We start from the raw sequence: 25,951 nt of genomic DNA, 5'->3' as shown, positions 1-25,951 counted from the left end.
GTATCTCCCACTCTCCATCTGTGTTGCCTATCCCCCTACTCTCTTCATCCCCCACCATCCCCACCCCTGGCAACCATCAGTTTGTTCCCTGTATTTATGGGTCTGTTTCCACCTTTTGTTTACTCATTTGTTTTGTTTTCTAGATTCCACATGTAAGTGGAATTGTATGTTAACAAAAAGCTCTTGACTTCTGAAAGGCTAATGGTCTTACTATCCATGCATATTCTCACCCATGTACCTTTTCTCATTCTATTCCCCCCCCAATGCACTCAGTTCAAGGTCTAATATAGGTTTCATTTCTTTAGAGAAACCTTTGATGATTCCTGTAGTCCATACTAACATCTGTGTAGCATGCATTTGTCAGTGTTAATTTATCCTATGTAAAATGTATGTTATCTTTTACTGATACAAAGCTTGTATATATCAGCTACCTACTGGTGTGACACTAATGTGATTTGTCTACTAGAGATACTACAGACACCAAACTCAAGAAGTCCTTAAACTCAACTCATCCACTTCTCTCATAAACCTACCTCTTTCCCCAATTGCCAATCACTGTAATTCATCAATTCACTAAATAGAGAAATATGAGATCTTTCCAAGATACCCTTTTCTCTCACTTTCCATATTTGGATTTATTTAGAGTCCTGTCAGCTTCACCTCCTAAATTTTTCTCTAATTTAGTATCTCCTCTTCATCCATACCATCACTACTATAGGTTAGGCCTTTATGATCTTTTACCCAGGCTAATCAAAGCATCCTTAGTAGTTGGTTTCCCTTAGGTCCATCCTTCACTTAGAAGCCAGAGTGATCTATCTAAAATGAAAATTCAAACTCATAATTCAGATCCTTACCCTTCTCAGGCTCTCTGTCCTCATAGGATAGTTTCACCCTTCTTATTATGATCTCTATATAAGATTTTCCATGACTTAGCCATTATTCTCTTTGCAGCATTACTTCTTTGTGCATTGAAATGTTTGCCTAGGAAGACTGAACTGCTTGTAGTTCTTTAAGGGACGATATTTCCTAATCATGTACATTTGATTATACTTCTCTCTCAACCTGGAATGTCCTTTCCATCATTCTTCTTCCCCCAAATCCAACTCATCTTTCAGGGTGGAACTTAACACCCTCTCCAGGAATCCTTCCCTAAACCACTTTTTTGAGCTAAGTGTCTATTTTCTTTTTTCGTGTATAGCAGCAACCTCCTTCCCTTTTGATATTTTTATTAAGAGTGTCCACTTTCAGGGCACCTGGGTGGCTCAGTTGGTTAAGCGTCTGCCTTTGGCTCTGGTCATGATCCCAGGATCCTGGTATCGAGTCCTGTATCGGGCTCCCTACTCAGTGGGAGTCTGCTTCTCCCTTTCCCTCTCCCCTCTCATGCTCTCTCTCGCTATCTCTCTCTCTCATAAATAAATAAAATCTTTATTAAAAAAAGAAAGAGTATCCACTTTCATGTCCGATTAGATTGTAAGCTAATTAAGGTACTCCCAGAATTTGATACAGTGTTTAATACAGAGAAGATGCAAAAATGATTTTAAGATGATTATTTTAAGATGTGTTAGAGTTCTCTGGAGAAACAGGGCTGAGAGGGAGAGGGAGAGAGAGGGAAAGAAAGAGAAAAAGTGTGTATGTGGTGTGTGTAGAGAAAGATTAAGGAATTGACTTATGCAGTTTTGGAGGCTGGCAATTAAAAAATCCGCAGGGTAGAGCAGTAGACTGGAGACCTAGGGAAGAGCTGATACTGCAATTTGAGTCTGATGGTGTGGTGGCAGAATTCCTTCATGGTCAGGGGAGGTCTGTCTTTTTTTCTGTTAGGCCTTCAATTGATTGGATGAGACTCAGCCACATTATGGAGGGTAATCTGCTTTACTAAAAGTCTGCTGTTTTAAATGTTAAATCTCATCCAAAAAATACTTCACAGAAACATCTAGAATAATGTTTGACCAGGTATCTGGGTACTGTGCTTAAAGTTGACACATAAAATTAAGCCTCATGGAAACATTCTAATTCATTTAGGTAAAAGACTTAGAAAGGGACAGGACTCTGAATTGTTGATGGAACTGTATCTGTATCTTAGATATTTTATTATAAAAATAACACATGGAAAACTGGAAACAACATAAATGTCTATCATAAAGGATTATGTGAATAAATTATAACATTCTATAGGAGAATACTATGCAGTAATTTAAAAGCATTGGGTTTTTATATGCTGGCAAGTTTTTTTGTGAAAAAGGAAAGTTGTAGGCAAATATGATTCCATATTTATTTTTAAAAATCCATGCAGGTAAAATAGGTTGTAGAAGGACAGAAGAAGTCTGGCAGGTTTTAGAGCAAAGTGTGAAGAAAAGGACTTTGACTTTTTACTTCATATGTATTTGTATTGTCATAATCATTTATAAGAAATATATATTACTTTCATAATTAAATAATTTTTAAAATACAACATGCTCAGAAAACTCCAGGTAGTTGTAAAGAGAAGAAAAATCACCTACCTGTATTTCTTCTATCAGAGATAACCAGTCATTTTTTGTGTGTGTATGCATACTTTGCAGACATCTAGACATAGGCACATATGCATATTCTTATTCCATGTACATTTAGTTATTTTTCTGCAGCCTGCTTATCAAATGTCATGGATATCTTACCATATCAAAAAAGATTTAACTGTATATTTATTGTAATGACGGCATTATATTCTATTGCATGGAATGTATAAATTCTGTAATTTATTTAATAGCTCTCCTGTATAATAGTTGTTTTGTCATAGGAGATAACCATGTAGATCATTCCCAATTTTTGAGCAATACTTTGATGAATCGCATTATACTTACTTTTCCCAATTGTCTGATTATTTCATTAAGATAAATTCTTAGAAGAAGATAACTGTTTCAAAGTCTGTGTAATAACATTCATTTCTTTAAGAACCTCACCCAACACTAGGCTTTATTAATATTTTTAACAGGACAATCTGATATGGGAAAAATTGATGACATATTTTCTATGTATTTCTTCTTCCAAGCAATGTGTATTTATTTGCTTTTCCCCTTTTCCTATGAGGATAGAATTATGGTTAAAAATAATGAGTTACCATATGATAGCATGGAGGACATTAGGAGAAGGAAGGGAAAAATGAAGGGGGGGAAATGAGAAGGGGAGAACCACGAGAGACTGTGGACTCCAGGAAACAAACTGAGGGTTTCAGAGGGGAGAGGGTGGGGGATGGGTTAGCCCAGTGATGGGTATTAAGGAGGGCACGTATTGCAATGAGCATTGGGTGTTATATGCAAACAGTGAAATCATGGAACACTACATCAAAAACTAATGATGATAACTGACATAATAAAATTTTAAAAAATGAGTTAATTCATTTTATATTCTAAAAAATTATTTATTATTGAAGTAAAATTAAATTTCTTGGTATGTCTTATCTCTGTTTTCAAAAGTTGTGGAAGCATTTTTCTTGAATGACGTAACCGAACAGTATTTGGAAGTTGAACTTTGTCCGTAAGTATAAAATTTGTTCTAACTCAATATTACATAATTTGAATACAGTTAATCTCTAGTTGTAAATTATATGGTTCATGGTAAAATCTCAACCAAAAGGAAGAATGCTAATCTGATTGTATATAATTCTTTATTTTCAAGTAAACATATAACTTATATTTTAGAAATACTTGAAAGTATTGCATTGATACGGGGCCCCTGGGTGGCTCAGTCGTTAAGCCTCTGCCTTCTCGGCTCAGGGTGTGATCCCAGCGTTCTGGGATTGAGCCTCACATCAGGCTCCCCCGCTGGGAGCCTGCTTCTTCCTCTCCCACTCCCTCTCCTTATGTTCCCTCTCTCGCTGGCTGTCTCTCTCTCTGTCAAATAAATAAATAAAATCTTTAAAAAAAAAAAAAGTATTACATTGATACTATTTTCAATTCACTAATGTGGCTGGTTTTCTAATGAATTGAAAGATTTTTTGTTAAATTAAAAATCATTATAAATAACAGAAACTTTCTCTTACTATTCTGAAATTTGCATCATTATGTATAAGCTATTCAGAAATAAAGGGAGATATAGATACAATGAATTGAACTAGTTTCTTTTAGGGAATTTCTTTTTTTTTTTTTTAAAGATTTTATATATTTATGTGACAGAGAGACAGCCAGCTAGAGAGGGAACACAGCAGGGGAGTGGGAGAGGAAGAAGCAGGCTCCCAGCAGAGAAGCCCGATGTGGGACTCGATCCCAGAATGCCAGGATCACGCCCTGAGCCGAAGGCAGATGCTTAACAACTGTGCTACCCAGGCGCCCCTCTTTTAGGGAATTTCTTAAACAACTAGATTAAACTTGAATTTTATGTATGATATAATTATATATTTATGTATTCATTCCTTTATTCATCATTCATTTATTGAGTGTATACTATGTCACTTTGTATTCAGTGTCAGGGATAAAAATTAAATCACACTTTTTTTTAGACTTAATAAAGATATTAACCTTGGACTCTTGTTCAAATTTAAACAGTCCTTTGGGAACCCTCTTTGCCTTGTTGGCAGTTTTTTCCTATATGTGTGAAGCAGTAAATTTATGCCTACCTATCATCTACATGATAACAAATTTTAAATTAGTAAAATATTGATTAATGAAATATGTCTTTGTATTGCCATTATTCATTCTAAGTGACCTTTAACTACCTCTCAGTATCTAATATCCAGTAGCCTCTGTCCCTTTGTAGGGTGGGCAGAGTCCCAAACAGTTGATTTAAATGAGATTTTAGATATCATTTTCTTTTCCCTTAGTTTGATTTCTTGTTAATTCTAATGTGAAAAACATAGCTGTTCACAATTATATTTTTGAGAATAATCATATATCTTTGTGTGTTACCTTTTAACTAACATGCCAGGATCTTTTATTCCAAAATATGATTTAACTGTAAGAAAACTTTAGCTGTTGTATGATTATTTTCATCATACAGGTGAGAAAGCTAAGGCAAATAGGTTTGTAACTTGTCTAGAAAGCAGTTTAGAACTTGGATATGCTAGAATTCTAGTTTTATCCTTAGTTTAAATTTTATTAGATGATAATATCAGGTTGTTTTCACGAAGTGATGACTTAGTAGTAGATGGATAGGATAATTAGATTCTCTTTTATTTTAAAATAATATGATAACCATTATGTATAAAATTAATAATTAAAAAATATATTTTTAAGTTAAATTATTAGTAAGTTAAAAAATCCATAGAGTAGTTTGGTTTCATATATTACGGGACAGTTAATAATCAAGAATCATGGTTTTGCTTCAGGCAATCAACTCCTGTGACAGTTAATTAACTTCTGGGAAAGCAACATGAAGAATATTGTTGTTTTAATTTGCAAGGACTTTTTTTCCTCTTAGGATATTCTTAAAGTTGCATAGTAATAATAAAAATAAGCAGAGAACTTTTAAATAATGCTTGTCTTCTGTTGGAATAGTTTATTGAAGGGAAATCCTCCCTGAAAAGCTCACAACAAACCATCTGAGGAGAAATAGCTAGTCTTTTCCACTGACATTAAATTTGCTTCATCTAACTACTTGAAATCCTTTGTTTTTTACTGACCTGGCTAATCCCAATTATGCTATCTTAATAGAATTACATCTCAGGATATATTTTGTTTATCTTTGAAAATGTGTCATCAGTGTCTGAAACTAATGGTAAAAAGCAGGAAAATACAAGAGACAGGCAGGTCAAGGACAGTTGTGCAAGAGCATAGATACAAATTAAAATCTTCAGCCTGTTCACTTGTATTAGACAATCTGTGTTTTTATTCTCTACCTTCCTAATGAGCTTCAAGATAGTTTTTTTACAGAAATAACCTTTAGTAAAGTTGTTGGATTCAGACTTAGAAGTTGGTTCCAGCTTCCCTTACGGTACTTTAGTTTTCAAAATGGGTTTTATTATGAGCTCCAAGTATCCCCCCACCCCTTTTTCATACTTTGTACCATCTAACCAGTTGAAGTATTTTATATAATTTCTTATTTACAGACTATAAAAAGCAGTTTGGACATGTGTAGCTTTATGCATTTGACTGCAGTTGTCTGAAAAATGATAAACACAGAGATATTTCTAAGTAACTGAACACACTGGTTCTCCCTGTAATTATCCAATATACATATTGCATCTTTTAATTATTTGGAAATTTAGTTATAAGTACATATTGAAGATATGAAGGAAAGTAAAGAAAATAACATTTGTTTCTTTCAAACACTCATGACAAATTTTAATTTTGACAGTCATGGACAACATTTGGTGCTCTTACTCTCTGGAAGAAGAAATGTGTGGAAAGTAAGTAAATAAAAATATTAGACAAAATCCTTAAATGTGACCTCTAAGATATATATGTTATATGTAAAAGATAAATATATCTTATAAAATGTTTAAAGTATAAATCTGAATTTACCTTTTGTGTTTCACATGTTTCTGTAGCAAGAACTTGCTCTGTCATACAAAGTGTCTAGAGGGGAGAAAAAGTGGGAAGGCAGAGCTTATCTTCCTTGGAGTTATTTTCCACCAAATGTGACAAGATTCAATTCATTTGCAATTCATGGATCAAAAGATAAAAGAAACTACGAAGCGCTTTACCCAGTACCTCAACATGAACTGCAACAAGGACAAAAACCTGATTTGTAAGTAGAAAATAAATGAAGATAGGTTCCAACTCTGAGTTTTTGGAAACTAATTTTGCGTAGAACAGTAGTAACATTTTTGACTCCAAGAAAACATATGTGTACGAATACCTAGTAGAGTCATGTGTTCCCTGATGATCCTCAGTAAATACTTGACAGCCTGACTTTGGACAGACATAGTCTCTCTTACTGCTGTCAGTAGAGCACTTATATTTCCATAGTGGTATGAGAAAAGTCTTGCTTAGTGAGTATTGCAACAGCAAGTATCAAAGTATGGTTGCACATTCATTTATGATCCCTTTCAGAGTTAAATGGCCAGAGACATCTGTGTTTTCTGATATGAGTAAAGGGTTAATAAATCCTTTCTTGCTGTTTTGAGAATGTGACCTCCAGTTAACTCTCTAGCTCTCTTCCCCTGGTAACTTCATAAGGATAAAAATGTCAACTGTATTTCTAGGCAACTTTGCCTGTCATAATAATGACCCTTAATTGGTAAATTTATTCTGATCTGAGAGGAATTATGAATAAACTCTGAATACCCCTAATAGGGGGCACATGGCTTTGGGATTTCCTTTTAGCAGTCTTGTTTCCCATGGGGATGCTAGAAACTATGCCTGTGGAGTTATTATTACAAGAGATATTGGCTCCTGTGGGGCAGCAAGCATGTAAGCTAAGGTATCTCCTACACTTTCTCATTTTGAGTCTTAGCTCTTTGCACCTGAAGCTGCCACTTAAGGAGACTGTAGCTCCTGGCCAGCCTTATAAGTGCTTCACGGACTGCTATAAACACTATAAAGGCAGATGCTGCACTGAGGCAAGCTGAGATTCCTGGTCTGTATCTCTCTGGGTATACATGGTGTGGCCTAGTCTGGTGAGATTGTATGTTTAGAAGAGCCTAACAGAGATATCCTGGTGGGCTTTGTACCATGGTAGACTGACTTTCCTGCCTTTTTACTCTTAGAAAGTGCTATACTGTCCTCCTTCTCCCTGTTAGCTTTCTCCTTCCTGTCATGCTCTTACTTCACTCACTTTGCCTTTATCTTCTCTAGCCTGTTCCTTTATTCTGTGGACACACATTTCCCTTTGCTTTTGTCCCCAGTCCTGACCCCTTTTCTTATCCTTCCCTGTTGCTTTTCTCTTCTGGCTGCCTCTTATCCATCTCCGTTATTTCTCTAACCTCTTTTTTTATTTTAATTTTAAAAAATTGAAGTGTAGTTGATACGTAATGTTACGTTAGTTGCAGGTATACAAAAGATTCAAAAATCTTTTTTTTTTATGTTATGTGAGTCACCATACAGTACATCATTAGTTTTTGATGTAGCATTCCATGATTCATTGTTTGCATATAACACCCAGTGCTCATTGCAATACATGCCCTCCTTAATACCCATCACTGGGGTAGCCCATCCCCCCACCCCCACCCCTCTAAAACCCTCAGTTTGTTTCCTGGAGTCCATAGTTTCCCATGGTTTGTCTCCCCTTCTGATATCCCCCCTTCATTTTTCCCCTTCCTTCTCCTAATGATCTCCCTGCTATTCCTTATGTTCCACAAATAAGTGAAACCATATGATAATTGTCTTTCTCTGCTTGACTTATTTCACTTACCATAATCTCCTCCAGTTCCATCCATGTTGATGCAAATGTTGGGTAATCATCCTTTCTGATGGCTGAGTAATATCCTATTGTATATATGGACCACACCTTCTTTATCCATTCGTCTGTTGAAGGGCATCTCGGCTCCTTCCACAGTTTGGCTATTGTGGACAATGCTGCTATGGACATTGGGGTGCATATGGCCCTTCTTTTCACTATGTCTGTATCTTTGGGGTAAATACCCAGTAGTGCAATTGCTGGATCATAGGGTAGCTCTATTTTTAACTTCTTGAGGAACCTCCACACTGTTTTCCAAAGTGGCTGTACCAACTTGCATTCCTACCAACAGTGTAAAAGGGTTCCCCTTTCTCCACATCCTTTCCAACATTTGTTGTTTCTTGCCTTGTCTATCTTTGTCATTCTAACTGGCGTAAGGTGGTATCTCAATGTGGTTTTGATTTGAATTTCACTGATGGCTAATGATGTTGAACATTTTTTCATGTGTCTGTTAGCCATTTGTATGTCTTCATTGGAAAAGTGTCTGTTCATATCTTCTGCCCATTTTTTTGATTTGATTATTTATTTTTTGGGCGTTGAATTTGAGAAGTTCTTTATAGATTTTGGACCAGCCTTTTACCTGTGGTGTCATTTGCAAATATCTTCTCCCATCCCGTGGGTTGCCTCTTTGTTTTGTTGACTGTTTCCTTTGCTGTGCAGAAGCTTTTTTATCTTGATGAAGTCTCAAAAGTTAATTTTTGCTTTTGTTTCCCTTGCCTTTGGAGATGTGTCATGAAAGAAGTTGCTGTGGCCAGTGTCGAAGAGGTTACTGTCTCTGTTCTCCTCTATGATTTTGATGGATTCCTGTCTCACATCGAGGTCTTTTATCCATTTAGAGTTTATCTTTATGTATGGTGTGAGAGAATGATCGAGTTTCATTCTTCTGTATATACCTGTCCAATTTTCCTAGCACCATTTATTGAAGAGACTGTCTTTTTTCCATTGGATGTTTTTCCCTGCTTTGTTGAAGATTAGTTGACCATAATTCAACAAATCTATATATTATGCTATGCTCACAACTGTAGCTACCATCAGTCTCTGTACAAAGAATGCTATTATAATACTATTGACTGTATTCCCTAGACTGTACTTTTTATCCTTGTGACTTACCCATTTCATAACTGGAAGTTTCCTTAACTTCTTAATTCTGGATTGGCAGTGTGACTCTAAACCAGGTTCAGCCTGGTTCAGCCTGGCTGGGGTGCAGAATGGGACAGGAATCCAGATGATTCACTCAGGGCCCTCATATCAAGATGGCTTGTTTCTCTGGCTTTTCACCAGCTAATGCCTTCCTGTATTCAGGCTCCTCATTTACAAGTTATTGGGGACTTACCCTAGATAAAAGTGTGAGTATACTATTGGTCAAGGTAGAATCAGGACAGAATGATTTCCTGCACAGCTGAGATCCACTGTAACATGTTAGTTAAGCCTTTGTCTCCTCATTAAGCCAGACTACTTAAATGGTTTTCCTAGAAAGAAAAGAAGTAGAATTAAATCTCTTTTGCATTCACCTCTATTGCCTGGTAAAATAGTCTATTTCTAAGTTATGGAAGTGAAACTTTAAAACCATTATCTATATGGCATATAAAGTATATCAAAATTTAATGTAAAAACATCTCCGAGAGTATAATATTTGTTTAAGGCTAGATAGAATGAGTCAGGTTTTTGAGGGTTGATTTTTATTTCTTCCCTCAGTTATGAGGGAGCTTTTCTAGAATTAAGAGGAGGATGTTTTGAGATGTGGGTGAATTTCAGAGCTGAGTGTTTGATAGCAAGAGTGAGAAAGTTGTACACGTAGAATATATCTTACCTTTGGTATTTTTAAAATAGAACGTGTTCTATCACAAATGTGATAAAATAAATAGCCCTTCAGGACAACTATTTCACAAATACTTAATTCGTTTCAATTCCCATCTCCTTTTTCTTTGTGTTTAGCCATCGTCTGGAATACTTCAAGCCTTTCAATTTTAATACACTGCTTGGAGAAGAATGGAAACAACCAGAATCAGAGCTGTGGTTAATAGAGAAACCTGATGTATAGGAGTATAGTAGATGACCATATCAGTCATTTCTAATCTATATCTTTTAAGGTAAACCAATTATAATCTCTTTTAATCACGATGCCACCAGCACACTTCAAGAACAACTATTTTCATAGAGGTCAGTGAAAATATAGTATCTTTGCAGCAAGTTGTATATGAGTTAACAAGAAAATAGAAAGTTTATAGATGACTTTATCTAGAAAGTGAAATGTTTCTCAGAGTCATTCAGTCTAGGAGCCATCACGTCAATCAGCTCTATCTGCCTTGCATTACCATCACCCCAGATATCCCTGACTCTGTCAACCAACACCATTATTTCTCTTCCCACTTCCCTAAACCTCAGTGAGCCTGAAACTGGAACATCTTATTTGTGCATTTTTTAAAAATTCCATGTAATGTACAGTAATTCTTTAGTCAGAATCTTCTGTGCATTCTTGAAGTGGGTTGAAAACTATGACCTATTTCAGTAGAACAGGAGATCCATATCTGTTAAGGCATCGTCAAGATATATATGTATTTAACGAGCTGTTTTTCCTGTCTTGTGACTATTTTTAGTCCGTAGAAGGAAATGGAATGAATTAGTCTTGAATTTGGGGAACAGATTCTATTTTCATTTACAGACAAATGACATTTTCTTAGTGCTGTTAAGCCAGATGCCAAAATATCTTCACTTTACTTTGTAAACATCAAACATTCCTGGTCTAGAATTTTTCAAATTTTGTATTGTGATATAGTTCAGAGTTTAAAGCCAACTAGTAGATCATCTATGAACTTCTCCACCAAACCTGGTCCTTCACTAGCATTCTTAATTCAGAGATTAGCAGTCTTGCAGAAGAACTTTTTTTTTTTTAAGAACTTTGATTACTTGTACAGAATACCTAGTTGTCTACCCAACAATATAATTTATCCTCTTCTTTTTTACTAACAGAACTTGAATTTTTAGGGTCACTTCTCAAAAACATTTTTCCAGATTCCTTTGCAGATAGAAAAGACATGATAGAACAGTTCAGGTTAATGAGATGTAAGTATCAGTGTTAGGTGGAGCTTCAAGAAAAGACGTTTTAAAGATGACAGAGTCTGCTGCCAGATTCCGCTGCCATATACCTTTTACCTTTTGTCCTTTTCCCTCCACCTTCCTTTTTCCTGAATTGCATAATTGAAACCCGAGGTAACACACTAGCTATATTGTATCAATGAGGAGACAATCCAGGGTCAGCTGAGCAGCAAGACAAAGGAGCCTGGGTTCTAAACAGTGCGATAGAGTAATGTATCATATCTGGACTGCCTACCTATCAACTTCTTTATATAAGACAAATAAGCTGCCTAATTTGTTATCCCATATTGATCTATAGCTTCAATACAATCCCAGTTAAAAATCCCAGAAGGCTTTTTTGGGGAATAAATAGACAAACTGACTCAAATTTTCTATGGAAATGCAAAGGACCTCAAAATAACCAAAATAATTTTGAAAAAGAACAAAGTTGGAGGACTTTACAATCTGACTTCAAAACTTACTATTAAGCTTCAGTCACAGTGTGACCGTGGCGTAGATTTAGACAAATACATCAATGTATGGAGAATGGAGAAACAAGAAAGAGAACGATATGCAATCTGTTGATTTTTGACAAAGGTGCCGATGTACTTAGAAAGGGAAAGGATAATCTTTTCAACAAATAGTATTGAAATAACTATAAAAATCATGAAAACAAAAACAAAACCTTGACCCCTACTTATCAGCCTAGAGAAAAATTAAATGTAACTGGTGAAATGAAAAAAGTTCTAGGAGTAATCTTTATAATCCAGGGTAGAGAAACATTTTTTTTCAAATAGGACATGAAAAGCACTAACATAAAAGAAAGAGAAAGAGAAACTGGACTTCATCAAAATCAGACTTTCTGTTCATCAAAAGCTTCCATTAAGAAAGTGAAGAAGCAAGCCACAGATTGGAATAAAATATTCAAAATATCCATATCTGACAATTAACTCTTACCCAGAATATATGAAGAACTCCTATAAACTCCTATAAACCAGTAATAGAAGGAGGAGCCAGTTAAGGACACTCCACAGAAAAAAAATATACAAAAGGCCAGTAAGTATATAGAAAGTCAACATCACTTATCATCAAGGAAATGTAAATTAAAACCACAACAAGATACCACTAAATGACTAAAATTACAAAATATACACGCTGGTTAAATGATTAAAATGAAACAAGACTGGCAATATCAAGCAATAATGAGAATGTAGAGTACCTAGAACTTTCATACACTATGCAATGAAATATCTGGTACAACCACTTTGGAAAACTGGAAATTTCTAAAGCTAAATACCTACTCTGTGTTTCAGCGGTTTCATTCTTAGATACATACTCAAGAGAAATGAATGTTTATGGCGGTTTTATTTGTAACACAAAACTATAAACAATCAAGTTTCTATCCACAGGAGAATGAATAGACAAACTGCAGTATAGTCAGACAGTGGAATAATGCTTATAAAACGAATGGACTACTGGTGCGTGCAATAACCTACATGAATCTCAAATGCATTACATTAAGCAAAATAAACCAGATACAACATTCTGTATAACTATTTATATGAAGGCCAGTTATAGGCCAAACTAAGCTATAGTCATGCATCTTAGAACAGTGATTCTCTGGATGAGGACAGGGGATTCAAACTGGCTAGAAGAGGGACATGAAGGAATTTGGGAGGGGGTAGTTGAAATGTTTTTTATCTTGATCTGTTATATAGCTGCATACATTTGTCAACATTCTGGAATCAAGCAGTATATTTAAGATTTGTGATTTTACTATATATAAATTATACCTTAATAAAATATTGTTTTAAAATAAACTGTAAATTAAATGGAGTTAACTTCTGTATATTGTTCCATTGAACAGTCACTAGTGCTAGTTAAATGTGGCTTATTAACTAATTTTTTAATTTATTAAGTATTTTTTCTATCTGAAAAGAGAGCTGGTGTAAGATAAATACTGACTTTTACAAAAGACCTTAAATGTCTTTTATTATTATGGTGTTAGTGTTAGGGATCCTAGATAAATTCAGAAAATAATTTAAAAATTGAAAATAGCAACTAACTAATTTAATATGGCAACGATATGCCGGTTTTGGATAGGAAAGCCATATTTAAAGTAATCTACAGTGACTTATAAAATACCTGAAGCAATTTTATAAACGCATATAAAGCTCTCCAAAAAAAGAGAGATATATTTAGTGTGTCCTGATTTGAGAAGTGAATCAATTATTCTGAATCACAGGTTCAGATATAAAGCATAACTGTTTATAATATGGGGAAAAGTAAAGCACAAATATTTTAGATATAACCATAAAAATATTGAATTTGCATGTTGTGGTTTGTGAACTTTCTAAAACCCAGTAGGGATCCTCTTTTTATCTGTTTAGGTGTCTTTAGAACATCTCTTAACTTTTTTTCACCTAGATAAGAAATATTTTCCTTCTTCCAATACCATGCAAGCAAAAGCCCTTATATAACCATTTTCTTTTGAAAGGAGCATGCAGTTCAACCACAGAATTTTGGAAAATCTGTCCATTAGTAACATACAAACAGTGCACCCTATAGAAAGTTAGTATTTGAGAGTGGTGTTTGTAATCACTATTTCAAATTTGCTTTTCAGCTTCAGGACCATGAAAGAATACTCATTCCTTTGTCTAATATATGTATAAATGCATTTCCTTGCTGTGTTCTGAATTGTTCACTACAGTATCATGCAGATTCTCTCTTCTCACCACCTATATAGATTACACAGTGCATACATTTATTCAGGTGTTTTCTCATGCTTCTTCACAGCTCCAGTAAAGTGTAAGTCACAGTCCAGGGGGAAATACCATTGTCCCTCCCACCCCTGTCTGCAGTTTTGCTTTCAGTGGTTTCAGTTATCTGTAGTTAACTTCAGTCCAAAAATGTTAAATGGAAAATTCCAGGAAGAAACAATTCATAAGTTTCAAATTGCACACCATTTTGAGTATCCTGATGAAGTCTTGCACTGTCCTGAATCATCTCTTTGTGCAGAGCGTCCAGGCTGTATATGTGCTACCCGCCCATTAGTCACTTAGCCGTCTGGGTTATCAGATCAGTTGTCACAGTATGGCAGTGCTTGTGTTCAAATAATCCTTATTTGAACTTACTTAATAATGGCCCCCAGATTCAAGGGTGATGATACTGGCAATTCAGAGATGCCAAGGAAAAGCTGGAAAGTGCTTCCTTGAAGAGAAGAGTTGAAAATTCTCAACTAAATAGGGAAAGGAAAAAAAATCATATGCTGAGCTTGCTGAGATCTATAGTAAGAACAAATCTATCTGTGAAATTGTGAAGAAAGAAAAAAGAAATTCGTGCTGTTTTTATTGTTATTGATCTCTCACTGTTCCTAATTTATAAATTAAACTTCATCATAGGCATGAATATAGGGTAAAAAGCATAGTATATAGAGGGCTTGGTACTAACCATGGTTTTAGACATTCATTGGGGGTCTGGGACATATCCCCTGCAGATAAGGTGGTGCGGAGGACTACTATATACATTGTATTTTTAGCCAGCAACTACTTCTTTTTTCCCACATAAAAAAATTTACCACAGAAAAAATATTTAAGTTTTGTTCCTCCTTTTCCTCCTTTTTAAAACATTAGGCTTTGGGGGCAGAAGATAATAAATATAATTAATCCGATATTTAAAAAGAAAAAAGGTTACAAGTGGGGAAGCAATGATGGGAACCCCTCAACTCTTTTAGTCATGCTTCAAAGCCCAAGGATAATCTTCTCTTTCCCATTTAAATTTCCATAGTTTTTAACATTGCTCTATTAAAGCTCTTATCTTACTGTCTATTGGAAAGTTCTTCTCGTCCTCTAAACCTAACATTTTTACTCCAGCAACCAGTTGTACTCCGTGAACTCACAGCACCTTGTCTTAGCTGCACTGTGTACCCCTTGTTTCCTGCACCAGGGCTTGGCTGTTGCCTCAGCTGTGTGGAACCCATGCAAGAACCACCTTACCCATTCTCACACATAGACTATCCTGGATGTGTGAGGGAACCAATACCCCATGGGGCAACTCTTGAACAAGGAGAATGGGGGGCAGTAGTTAAATACTCCTCTCTTTTGTTCTTCAGGTTGGCAATTTTGAGGTCCCTTCCACACAGCTCCTCAGAGGGTCACTAAAGGAATCACACTCCAGTTGCCAACTGATAGCAGCTGCAATGGCCAACTAATAGCACATGTCATATTGCCTTTTCCTCATTTCCTGTTTTGCTCTTCCTACCTCCCTACTCCTTTTTGTAATTACTTTACCAAAATCAACTTATGTGCAAGCTCTTGCTCCAGGCCTGTTTTATGGGGAACCCAGGCCAACTCAATTTTTACCTGAAGTGTCTCTAGAAGTAGTCCATCGGGATGGGAATCAGGTACTGTATCACTCTTGGGGCAATTAGTGATAGGGACGCCTCTGGTGGTGGTGATGAACCTGGTGTAACATCACAGTTATGAAGACTTTCTCCAGAGGTAGACTGGCTTGAGGAGCAGATGAAGGTCAAATATCAGTATAAGTGATAGGTAGCACTTGTCTTGGAGACAGTGGTAATAACAAGGACTGTGAAGTTGATGGCTTTTCTTTTTTAAATAACTCTAACATTGAAATAATTTTATTTGGTATTTCTCCATTAATTAAAAAAAAACGGTTTGGAATTTGGAGAGGATTCTGGGAAGATGGTAGAATAGGAAGAACTAGGAATCTCTGTCCCCACCTAGACAACAATTGCACTGGCGGAGTGTCTGATACAACATTTTTTTTTTTTTTAATTCTGAAGTCTGTAGAATGTGGAATTGTGGAGTTGACTGCTTTTTGATAAAGTTTTTAGGAGATTTGTGAAGAAACTAGGCAATTACAAGCTCGAGGTATACTGCAAGCATCAGAAAAATGCACCTCAGTATTTGAAAAGCCCTATTTACAGCATCTGGAATACAAAAAGTGTGGAAATTCAAACTCAGGGTTTAATGGTGAGGATAGCTACGCTACTGAATACCGAGCCTTGACAGGTCTCCTATTTTGAAATGAGGGTCTCTTAGAGAAAGAGTGGGATCCTGAAACCTGGGATGGGGACCATTGTGTGAATGAGCCTGTTCTGGTATATCTTGAACCCCAGATTTTCCTTCACTCACTGGGCTGGCAGAAGCAGCTCCCCTTACCCTTGTTGGAGGCAGTCTTCCACAACTTGCCTTGACACTTCTCCCCAAAACCTCACCTGAAACAGGTACCTCATAAATAATACTTGTTCTCAAAATATGCCATCTCCTCACCAGACTTAAAATGAGGGTCAGATTGCAAAACTTCCCAAGGGGGGGGGTGGAAATAATAAGAACATGGAGTGAGAAGTATTGTGCACACTGAAAGGATACAGGACCTGGAACAAGGGGAGCACATGTGTATCTGGAAAAGTCACTATCCGTGGCTGGAAAGGGAAAAAGTTTATTGACATGGGATGTTAAACTTGGGGCTTAACATCTTGACATGGACACCTGGAACTTGTCTTAATATGCTGCCGAGCGAATTCTTGAAATTGGATAAAACGGTGACTTGTACTACGTGAAACAGAAATGCTAAAATTGCCTTGGTGGAGTATTGAGGAAAGGTCAAAGGCATGGAGAGATGATAATGTCATGATGTTAGACTGTAAATGTATAATGTTATATGAGACCAGAGAACCCACCATCTGACTGTTTTACCTCGAGGAAAATAGAATAGGGGAGCACTATCATTCTATTATAGCACTATCATTCTATTACTATAATGAGCAGCAAGGCTGGAGTGGCAGTCAGAGTGCATTAACATCAGATATCCATGACTTTAGCTAATAGTCCCAGGTGTACCTAAGAGTGATACGGGTAGCTAGCCACCTTGACTTATAAACCAGAAAAAAAAAAAAATTGAGAGCTGGTGAGCGGTAGGCTATTTTCAGCTCTTGAAATAGATCATTTTGGTTTGTCATCCTTTTTGTAGATCTAATCCAGTTTTCAAACCCAGAGCCTATTGACTGAAAGAAAAGCTGGATCCCCTTAATGAAATAACCAGAAATGTTACCCTAAGAATATATGATAAATATTCTCCTAATTCTTCCCCAGAGAGAAATGTGGACATTTAACCAGAATAACTCTAGTCTGAAGAAGGTGACTACTAAGATGTTTGGGATTGCTGAGTACAGTAAATTTAGTGACTGAGTCATGACATTGATAGTAAGGGACCTGAATTGCCATTATGGACTTCTATTAGAATGGGATACCTGGGGACCAGGTGATCAAAGGAATCTTAGCTAAGAACATTTCATATAAATCCAATAGGTCCACCCCCCACCCTGAGGTCATTCCTAGGAGCAAGAGAGGATTTGGCAGCAGTTTTGGCCATGGTGCAATTGGCCCTGTCACCCACTAGATCTGATAATGCTAAAGGTTTCTGTGGTGAATAAGGATGTAGGATAGAGGCTCCGGAAAGCCCCAATAGGAGAGATACAGTGTAGACTCTTTAGGTTTCTGGAGCAAGGTGATGCCTTCTTAGCTAAGAATATTTGAAAAGAAGTTCCTGTCATGTCCCTGGCTTCTAGTAAAGGATGAGTACCTGAGCATGGAACATAAAAGTGACTATGACCAGAGCTATCTATCATGAGATAGGTATTATCAAATATACCAAGTCATAAGGTCAAGAGAGCACAACAACAGTCCATCATATTATGGAAGTACTACTTTCAGGATCCTGTCTGACAAGGTCCAGAGGGCACAAAATAAGTTGCATGAATAGAAGTCCCAGAACTCTATGTCACCTACTTCTATTGCATGTATGACTTTCCCTCAACTTACACTTGACTTCATGGGAAGATTTCCACAACTAAATAACAGAGGAGGGAAAAAGATAAGCTTAATGGGTTATCTTGGTATGTTGGTACTAGCTGAAAGTGAACTGTTTCCATACTACAGATCCATTCAGGAAAGGCCCCAGATGACAGTGATGAAGCAGAAGCCTAGTGAGCAGTCATGAGCAATCTACTTTGTCATTTACTTGTGTTGTGGAGAAATGTCCTTAAGTACACATATTTAAGGATCCCTGGCAAATGGTTTGGCTAGTTGGTCAGGATAAGATTTGAAGTTGGGAGGCAAGGAAGTTTGGGAAACAGGTATGTGGATGGATTTACGGTAATGGGCACAAGGCACGAGGATCTTTATGTTTCACATTAATTCCTACCAGAGCAATGACTTCATTAGGTTAAGTTATACTTAATGGATTTTTGGACTTAAGTCCAAGAGGTAGCATTTGCATGTTAAGATGAGTATATCTGCATAATGAATCTTCTAATTGAAGATTTATATGGGCAGCATATTTTTTGTTAAATCTTCCTTCCTGGGCACTGTCTGATCATTTCTTACCCTAATTTGGTCTTGCAGAGCAAATTTATAAATTGACAATCAGAAGCATTTATCACCAACTATCATTTTTCGTATAAGGAATAGTAAAAAGTTATCACTAGAGCTAAGATTACACATGTGTGAGGAATATAGGAAACCAGAAATTATTAATCTATGAAAAGTGAGGGGTATCTGTACAAATCTCACCTTATGTGGTATACTCACTGAGAAGATGAATGTTCAAGCCACTTCTTATTAATAAACTACTTGCCAAGAGAAACACATTCTTCCACAGGCCCATCTGGGTATTATGTATTACAGCAGCGTCACACCTGAAAATTTGTCATTGCCACAGGTGTATTTTGGTGGTGGGCTAGTGGCTAATGTGAATGCAGACCTCTTAGGATTTGTCATGATTAGGGAATGAATCATAGTGTAGGAGAACATTAAAGAGGCAGAAAATGGAGGCTGCATTTATAATAAATGCTTTTATTAACCTGTTTTTTGTCAAAGATCAAAAGACAAGCTTCAGGAGATCTGAAAACTTTGGCAACCAAATCACACCCTTGAGTAACTTGCAATAACTATAATAGCCTTTTATCTGTACATATCAGAAACTGAAGTCATTTAGCAGTAATTTATTCTAAATAATCTTGTAGACTACTTGTGTAGAAAACCTAAAAAATGGTGAATGTTTGCTTTCCTGTCCTTAATATTTTACTGTTTGCCATAGTGACAACGTATCTTTTTCTCCTTTCTGAGAGGACCATCTTCTTTCAAAAATAATGAAGTAATTTATATCGATGACTTTTCAAACTGCAGGTTGCAAACCTCTTGGGGAGTGGATTGTGGAATTTGTATAGTGGGTTGTAACACACAAATAATTAAATAGAATTGAAGATATCAGAGTGCCTCACATTTATTACATGTATACATTGCTTCAAGAGTTTGGTTCTTATTTTGAATCTAGTCACAAATGTTCAAGATCCATCAATTTAGAGTGTTTACAGAGACCAGTTTTAAATGCTTTGGTTTTTCACAGTATTATCTTTTGGGTAACTAGTCAATATCCAAAATATTTTCAATGATTAATGACTGGAGAAAATTTGGAGGGAACCTTACACTTAAATATGCCTCCAATGCAGCTTAAAAACTAATTAAAGAAAGACAGCCTGCTACTTTACTTTTCAATTTGATTTTATTCATAACTTGAAAATAAAACAGATATGTGGATGGATGGATGGATGGATGGATGGATGGATGGACAGATAATACATAGAACTTGCATATATAGATCCTTAAATTGTAAATTTTTTCATTGGAAGTGGTTCATTTTCACAGTATATAGCTCCCTTTCTAATCTATAAATTAAGAAGCTTTGGTTTACCAGTAAAACTAAGTTTAGCTCAAACCAGCTTAAACAGTAAGATATGACAGACTTTTTGCCATTTGATGTAGAGGTTGATAATCACACTCTGTCATCAGGTTTCTAAACCCATTTATATTGGGGTTTTCTTGCTCTGTCATCTTCCAGGTCATCTTCAACTAAAGACAGCTTCTTTTTGCATATGAAATGACTGTGGGTGTTACAGGCCTCAAAATGACAAACCACAAAGTCCAGTGCAAGAGAAAATAGTCTGATTTTTGCCACTATCCTAGACATTTCCCTCATATTTTAGAAAATTCTGCAGTCTGGGGGCACCTGGGTGGCTTAGTTGGTTAAGCGTCTGCCTTTGGCTCAGGTCATGATCCTAGGGTCCTGGGATTGAGCCCCACGTCAGGCTCCCTGCTCAGCGGAGAGCCTTCTTCTCCCTCCTCCTTGTGATTTCTCTCGCTCCTTCTCTCTAGATCTCTGTCTCAAAGAAAATTCTCTGGTCTGGGTTTTGATAATTGTATTCCCATGCTTTCATCTACTTCCTGTATTTTCTGTGAATTACATCTAGAAGCTTAATTACAGTCAGGTTCAATTTTTGGTAAGAATATCTCATAGATGGTGTTGTATTCTTCTGTCAGGAGATGCATAATGACTGGTTGTCTCCATTTTGTGATATTAGGAGCCACTGATGACCATTGCCTGAATTCGTAAATTCATTAGGGCTTGTAAAATGTTGATAATCCAATTTTGTCATTACTACATGTTTCTTAGCTGGAATATTTGTATTAAAAAAATGACCCCAGTTCAACTATTTGGATACCAAGAAACACTGTTTTTACAGGATGAATGCTTGATTCTTTTTATTTAGCAGTTTTATGAATAATTTGTTCTATGGCAATCTCCAAAGATGGCCAATGAGATTTTTTAAAATTATCTCTTAGACTTCCAGGGAAGATGGTGGAGTAGGACGATCCTGGGCTCACCTGTCCCACAGAAATAACTACATAGCACCCACATCAGTGTAAATAAACCAGAAAATAACCTGAAGACTGGCAGAACAGACTCTCCACAGCTAGATGTAGAGAAAGGACACATCAAAGAGGGTGGGAAGGGCAGGGATAGAGTTGGGAGCCAAACAGATTTGTAGGACTGTCCACAAGAGGAAGGGACGCCATGGGCACAGAGAGGGAAGAGGAGCAAACCCCACTCCATTCACCTCAGGCATGGGTACCTGCACTGGGAAGATGAATCCCCATAACATTTGGCTTTGAAAACCAAAGAAGCCTGGCTTCATGAGTTTTTGAAATCAATGGGGCTTAATACTTGGAACTTTAAAAATCAGCAGGTTCCATTCTGGGAGACCTGGAGGCCAATAGGAAACAGTCCCCATCACTTTTTTTTTTTTGAAGATTTAATTTATTTATTTAAGAGAGAGAGAGAGTGAACTCCAGTGAGGATGGTGGGGAGGCAAAGGGAGAGGGAGAAGCTGAGCCCCCACCCTTAAAGAGACAACACAACAAACAGCTCCACTGAGATACAGAAAACAAACAAAAAACCCAGCAGTTTGAAAAATACCTGTGGTATATGGGAAGATTTATTTAATAATCTCAGAGCATGTGTTAGAGGGGCAGGGGACTTTAGGAGACTTCTCCAAGAGCAAAGGAGCTGGTGTGTGCCATTTCCCTCCCCTGACCCCCAGTCCCCACCTGCAGGATCAGTGCACTGAAAACACCCTCTATCTAGTTTGTTAACAGCACATCCTGTTCCTTATGTTTCTTCAGATCTGCTACCTCCAAACCAACCAGTCTTGGCATGAGTTTTCCCAGGTACCTTCAGGTCCCCTCCCACAGCAGACCTATGCAGACCTTGCTGTCACTGATGCCCCATCCCCTCATTTTCCTGCAGACACACCCTCCAACATGCCTTTGGCAAGAATCCATCCAAAGTGAAGCCACGAGCCTGGCAGTGTTCAAGCAGCCCCAACAGGGGCCAATACCACGCCAAAGCAACTCTTGCCCCAGGAAGAGGTGAAGATAACCACACACACCAGTCTGACTGGCTTCAGCAGTGGGTTGGGGGCAGACATGTGGTCTGATTGCAGACCCCGCCCACCAATGAAAGCTTCTCAGAGGACAACACAGGGAGAGTGTTCTGAAAAATACCTGATTTGACTCAACTCAAGCCCAAGGCAGCCCCTGACTGGCCCACTAACAACACAGGGTCCAAACACTGCCTGTAACAGGCAAAGACAGCCATTGCAGACAAGTGGACTGAAGGCAAACCTGGCTTAGTCACAGTAGCAAGGTGCATGCAGCACATATAAGAGATATCTTTGAAGTGCCAGGTTTTGGTGAACAGAGGACGTTGTGCTACAGGACACTACAGGACCTCTTTTTCATAAGGCCACTGCTTTCAAGAGCAGGAAACATAGCTGACTTTCCTAACACATAGAAACAGACACAGACAATTAGATAAAATGACAAGACAAAGGAAATATCCCAAATGAAAGAATAGAACAAAATCACTGCAAGATAGCTAAGCAAAACAGAGATAAATATTATTCCTGATAGAGAATTTAAAGTAATAGTCATAAAAATACTCACTGGACTTGAGAAAAGAGTGGAGGACCTCAGAGAGACCCTTAACAAAGAGATAAAAAATATAAAAAAGAACCAATCAGAAAAGAAGAACTCAATAACTGAAATTAAAAGTACACAAGAGGGAATAAATACTACAGTAAAGAAAATAGAAGAACAACTCAGTGACCTGGAGGACAGAGTAATGGAAAGCAATCAAGCTGAACAGGAGAGAGAAAAAATAGTAAAAAATGGAAATAGAGTAAGGGAACAAAGCAATACCATCAAGCATAATAATATTTGCATTATAGGGATGCCAGAGGAGAAGAGAGAAAATAGGGAGCAGAAAATTTATTTGAAAAAGTAATAGCTGAAAATTTCCCAGATCTAGGGAAGGAAACAGATATCCAGATCCAGGAGGCACAGAGAGCCCCCAATAAAATAAGCCCAAGGAGGTCCAAGCCAAGACACATAGCAATTAAAATGACAAAATTACATACAAGAGAAACCCCATAAAGCTGTCAATTGATTTTTCAGCAGACACTTTGCAGGCCAGAAGGGACTGGCATGATATATTTGAAGTGCTGACAGAAAAAAAACATGCAACCAAGAATACTCTATCCAGCAAGGTTATCATTCAGAAGAGAAGGAGAGATAAAGAGTTTCCCAGACAAATATAAATTAAAGGAGTTTATCACCATTAAACCAGCTTAGAAAGAAATGTTAAAGACAGCTCTGTAAGTGGAAAGGAAAGATCATAAGCAAGAGTAAGAAAAGTAGGAAGCTCAAAAGCAGTAAAATTAAGTGTATCTATAAAAATCAATTAGGGGATTCACAAAATAAAAGGACATAAAGTATGACTACATATACCTAAAACATTGGAAAGAGAAGAGTAAGAGTTTGGTGCTTTTAGCATGGGCTCAAACTTAAGTGACCATCAACTTAATATAGACTGCTATTTGCATAAGATGTTGTGTAATCAAAAACCTATAAGTATGCAAAAAATAAAGAGAAAGGAAGCAAGTATGTCAGTAAAGAAAGCCAGCAAACTGTGAGAGAAGAGAGCAAGAGAAGAGAGGAACAGAAAAGAACTACAAAAACAACCATAAAACAAAATGGCAATAAGTATTTACCTATTAATAATTACTTTGAATATAAATGGACTAAATGCTCCAAATAAAAAACACAAGTTGATTGAATGGAGTAAAAAAGCAAGACCCATCTATATACTGTTTACAAGAGACTCATTTCATACCTGAAGACACATGCAGATTGAAAGTAAAGGGATGAAAAAGCATTTATCATGTAAATGGAAATGAAAGGAAAGCCAGGGTAGCGGTACGTATATTGCATAAAATAGACTTTGAAACAAAGACTGTAACAAGAGACAAAGGAGGATGCTACATAATCATAAATGGAAAAAACACTATATAATAATAAAGGGGACAATTCAACAAGAAGATACAAGAATTGTAAATATTTATTCATCCAGTGGGGGAGCACACAAATACATAAAGCCAATAATAACAACCATAAAGAAGGTAACTGATGGTACTACAATAATAGTAGGGAAATTTAACACCCTATTTACTTCAATGGCTAGATCATCCAAACAGAAAATCAACAAGGAAACAGTGGCTTTGAATGACACATTGGACCAGATGGACCTAACAGATATAGTCTGAACATTTAATCCAAAACAACAGAATACACATTCTTTTCAAGTATACATGGAACATTCTCCAGGATCATATATTAGGCCACAAAACAAGTTTCAACAAATTCAAAAAGATCAAAATCATAGCATGCATCTGTTGCATTTTTATACACTAATAATGAATAATGAAGTAGCCAAAAGAGAAATTAAAACAGTGCCATTTACAATTGTACCAAAAATAATAAAACATGTAGGAATAAACTTAACCAAGGAGGTGAAAAACCTGTACTCTGTAAATTATAAAACATTGATGGAAGAAACTGAAGACAGCACAAACAAATGGAAAGATATTCCATGCTCATGGATTAGGAGAACAAATAATGTTAAAATATCCATACTACCCAAAGCAATCTACATATTTAATGCAAATCTTATCAAAATGCCAACAACATTTTTCAGAGGACTAGAACAAATAATCCTTAAATTTGAGTGTAATCATGGAAGGTTAGCCAAAGCAATCTTGACAAAGAAAAACAAAGTTTACGGTATCACAATCCTAGATTTCAAACTGTATTACAAAGCTATAGGAATCAAAACAGTATGGAACTGGCGCGCGCGTGTGCACACACACACACACACACACACACACAAAACAGACACAGATCAATAGAGCAGAAGAAAGCCCAGAAATAAATCCACACCTACATAGTCAACGAATCTACAACCAAGGAGGCAAGAATATGCAATGGGAAAAATTCTCTTCAACAAAAGTGTTGGGAATACTGGACAGCTACTTGCCAAAGAATGATACTGGATCCACTTTCTTACACCATACACAAAAATAAATTCAAAATGGATCAAGGACCTAAACATGAGACCTGAAACCATAAAAATCTCAGAAGAGAGTATAGGCAGTAATTTCTCTGACATTGGCTGTAACAACATTTCTCTAGATATGCCCACTGAGGCAAGGGAAACAAAAGCAAAAATAAACTATTGGAACTATATTAAAATAAAAAAGTTTCTGCATAGTAAACAAGAAAACTAAAAGACAACCCATGGAATGAGACAAGATATTTGCAAATGGCATATCTGATAGTCTCCAAAATATGTAAAGAACTCAACACCCAGGATCCCAAATAATCCAATTAAAAATGGGCAGATGACATGAACAGACATTTCTCCAAAGAAGACATGCAGATGGCTAAAATATACCTGAAAAGATGATCAGTATCACTCATCATCAGGGAAATGTAAATCAAAACAATAGTAAGATGTTGGGGAGGAGGTTAAGATGGCAGAGGAGTAGGGGACCCCTTTTTCAGCCGGTCCCCTGAGTTGAGCTGGATAGGTACCAGACCAGCAGGAACATCCACGGAATCAGCCTGAGACGCAGGAAGATACATCTGGATCTNCATCTGGATCTCTACAAAAGAACATCTCCAGCGCTGAGTATCGAGGTACGAAGCGGGGAGCCGTGAAACCCGGCACAGATATTGGATGCTAAACAGAAGGGGGAGGGAGCCGCCGTGTCAGGGCGCCGGGAAGCGGTAGCCACCTGCAAGGGGGAGCG

The 25,951-nt window shown here is 36.9% G+C and overlaps 1 protein-coding gene across 10 annotated transcripts in view; it reads left to right on the top strand.

Annotated features, from left to right (window-relative positions):
• Positions 1-22,987, top strand: part of C5H4orf33 (chromosome 5 C4orf33 homolog) — a 32,970-nt gene extending 9,983 nt beyond the window's left edge. For 6 of the 10 annotated variants that reach the window (XM_034661619.1, XM_034661618.1, XM_034661616.1 and 3 more), the window contains 4 exons: positions 3,450-3,510; positions 6,265-6,316; positions 6,458-6,657; positions 22,051-22,986. In XM_034661619.1, coding sequence (XP_034517510.1) covers positions 3,450-3,510; positions 6,265-6,316; positions 6,458-6,657; positions 22,051-22,240 — 503 coding nt within the window. In that variant the 3' untranslated portion in view covers positions 22,241-22,986. Of the gene's footprint in view, positions 1-3,449; positions 3,511-6,264; positions 6,317-6,457; positions 6,658-10,242; positions 13,219-22,050 lie in introns of those variants that run through there. The other 4 variants (XM_034661621.1, XM_034661620.1, XM_034661617.1 and 1 more) reach the window with 2 other exon arrangements.
• The last annotated feature ends 2,964 nt before the right edge of the window (positions 22,988-25,951 follow it).

The sequence above is a fragment of the Ailuropoda melanoleuca genome, chromosome 5 (genome assembly GCF_002007445.2).
Source record: "Ailuropoda melanoleuca isolate Jingjing chromosome 5, ASM200744v2, whole genome shotgun sequence".
Classification (NCBI taxonomy): Eukaryota; Metazoa; Chordata; class Mammalia; order Carnivora; family Ursidae; genus Ailuropoda; species Ailuropoda melanoleuca.
The sequence above is the reverse complement of the archived record's forward strand: the minus strand, read 5'-3'. Positions and strand labels throughout refer to the sequence as shown.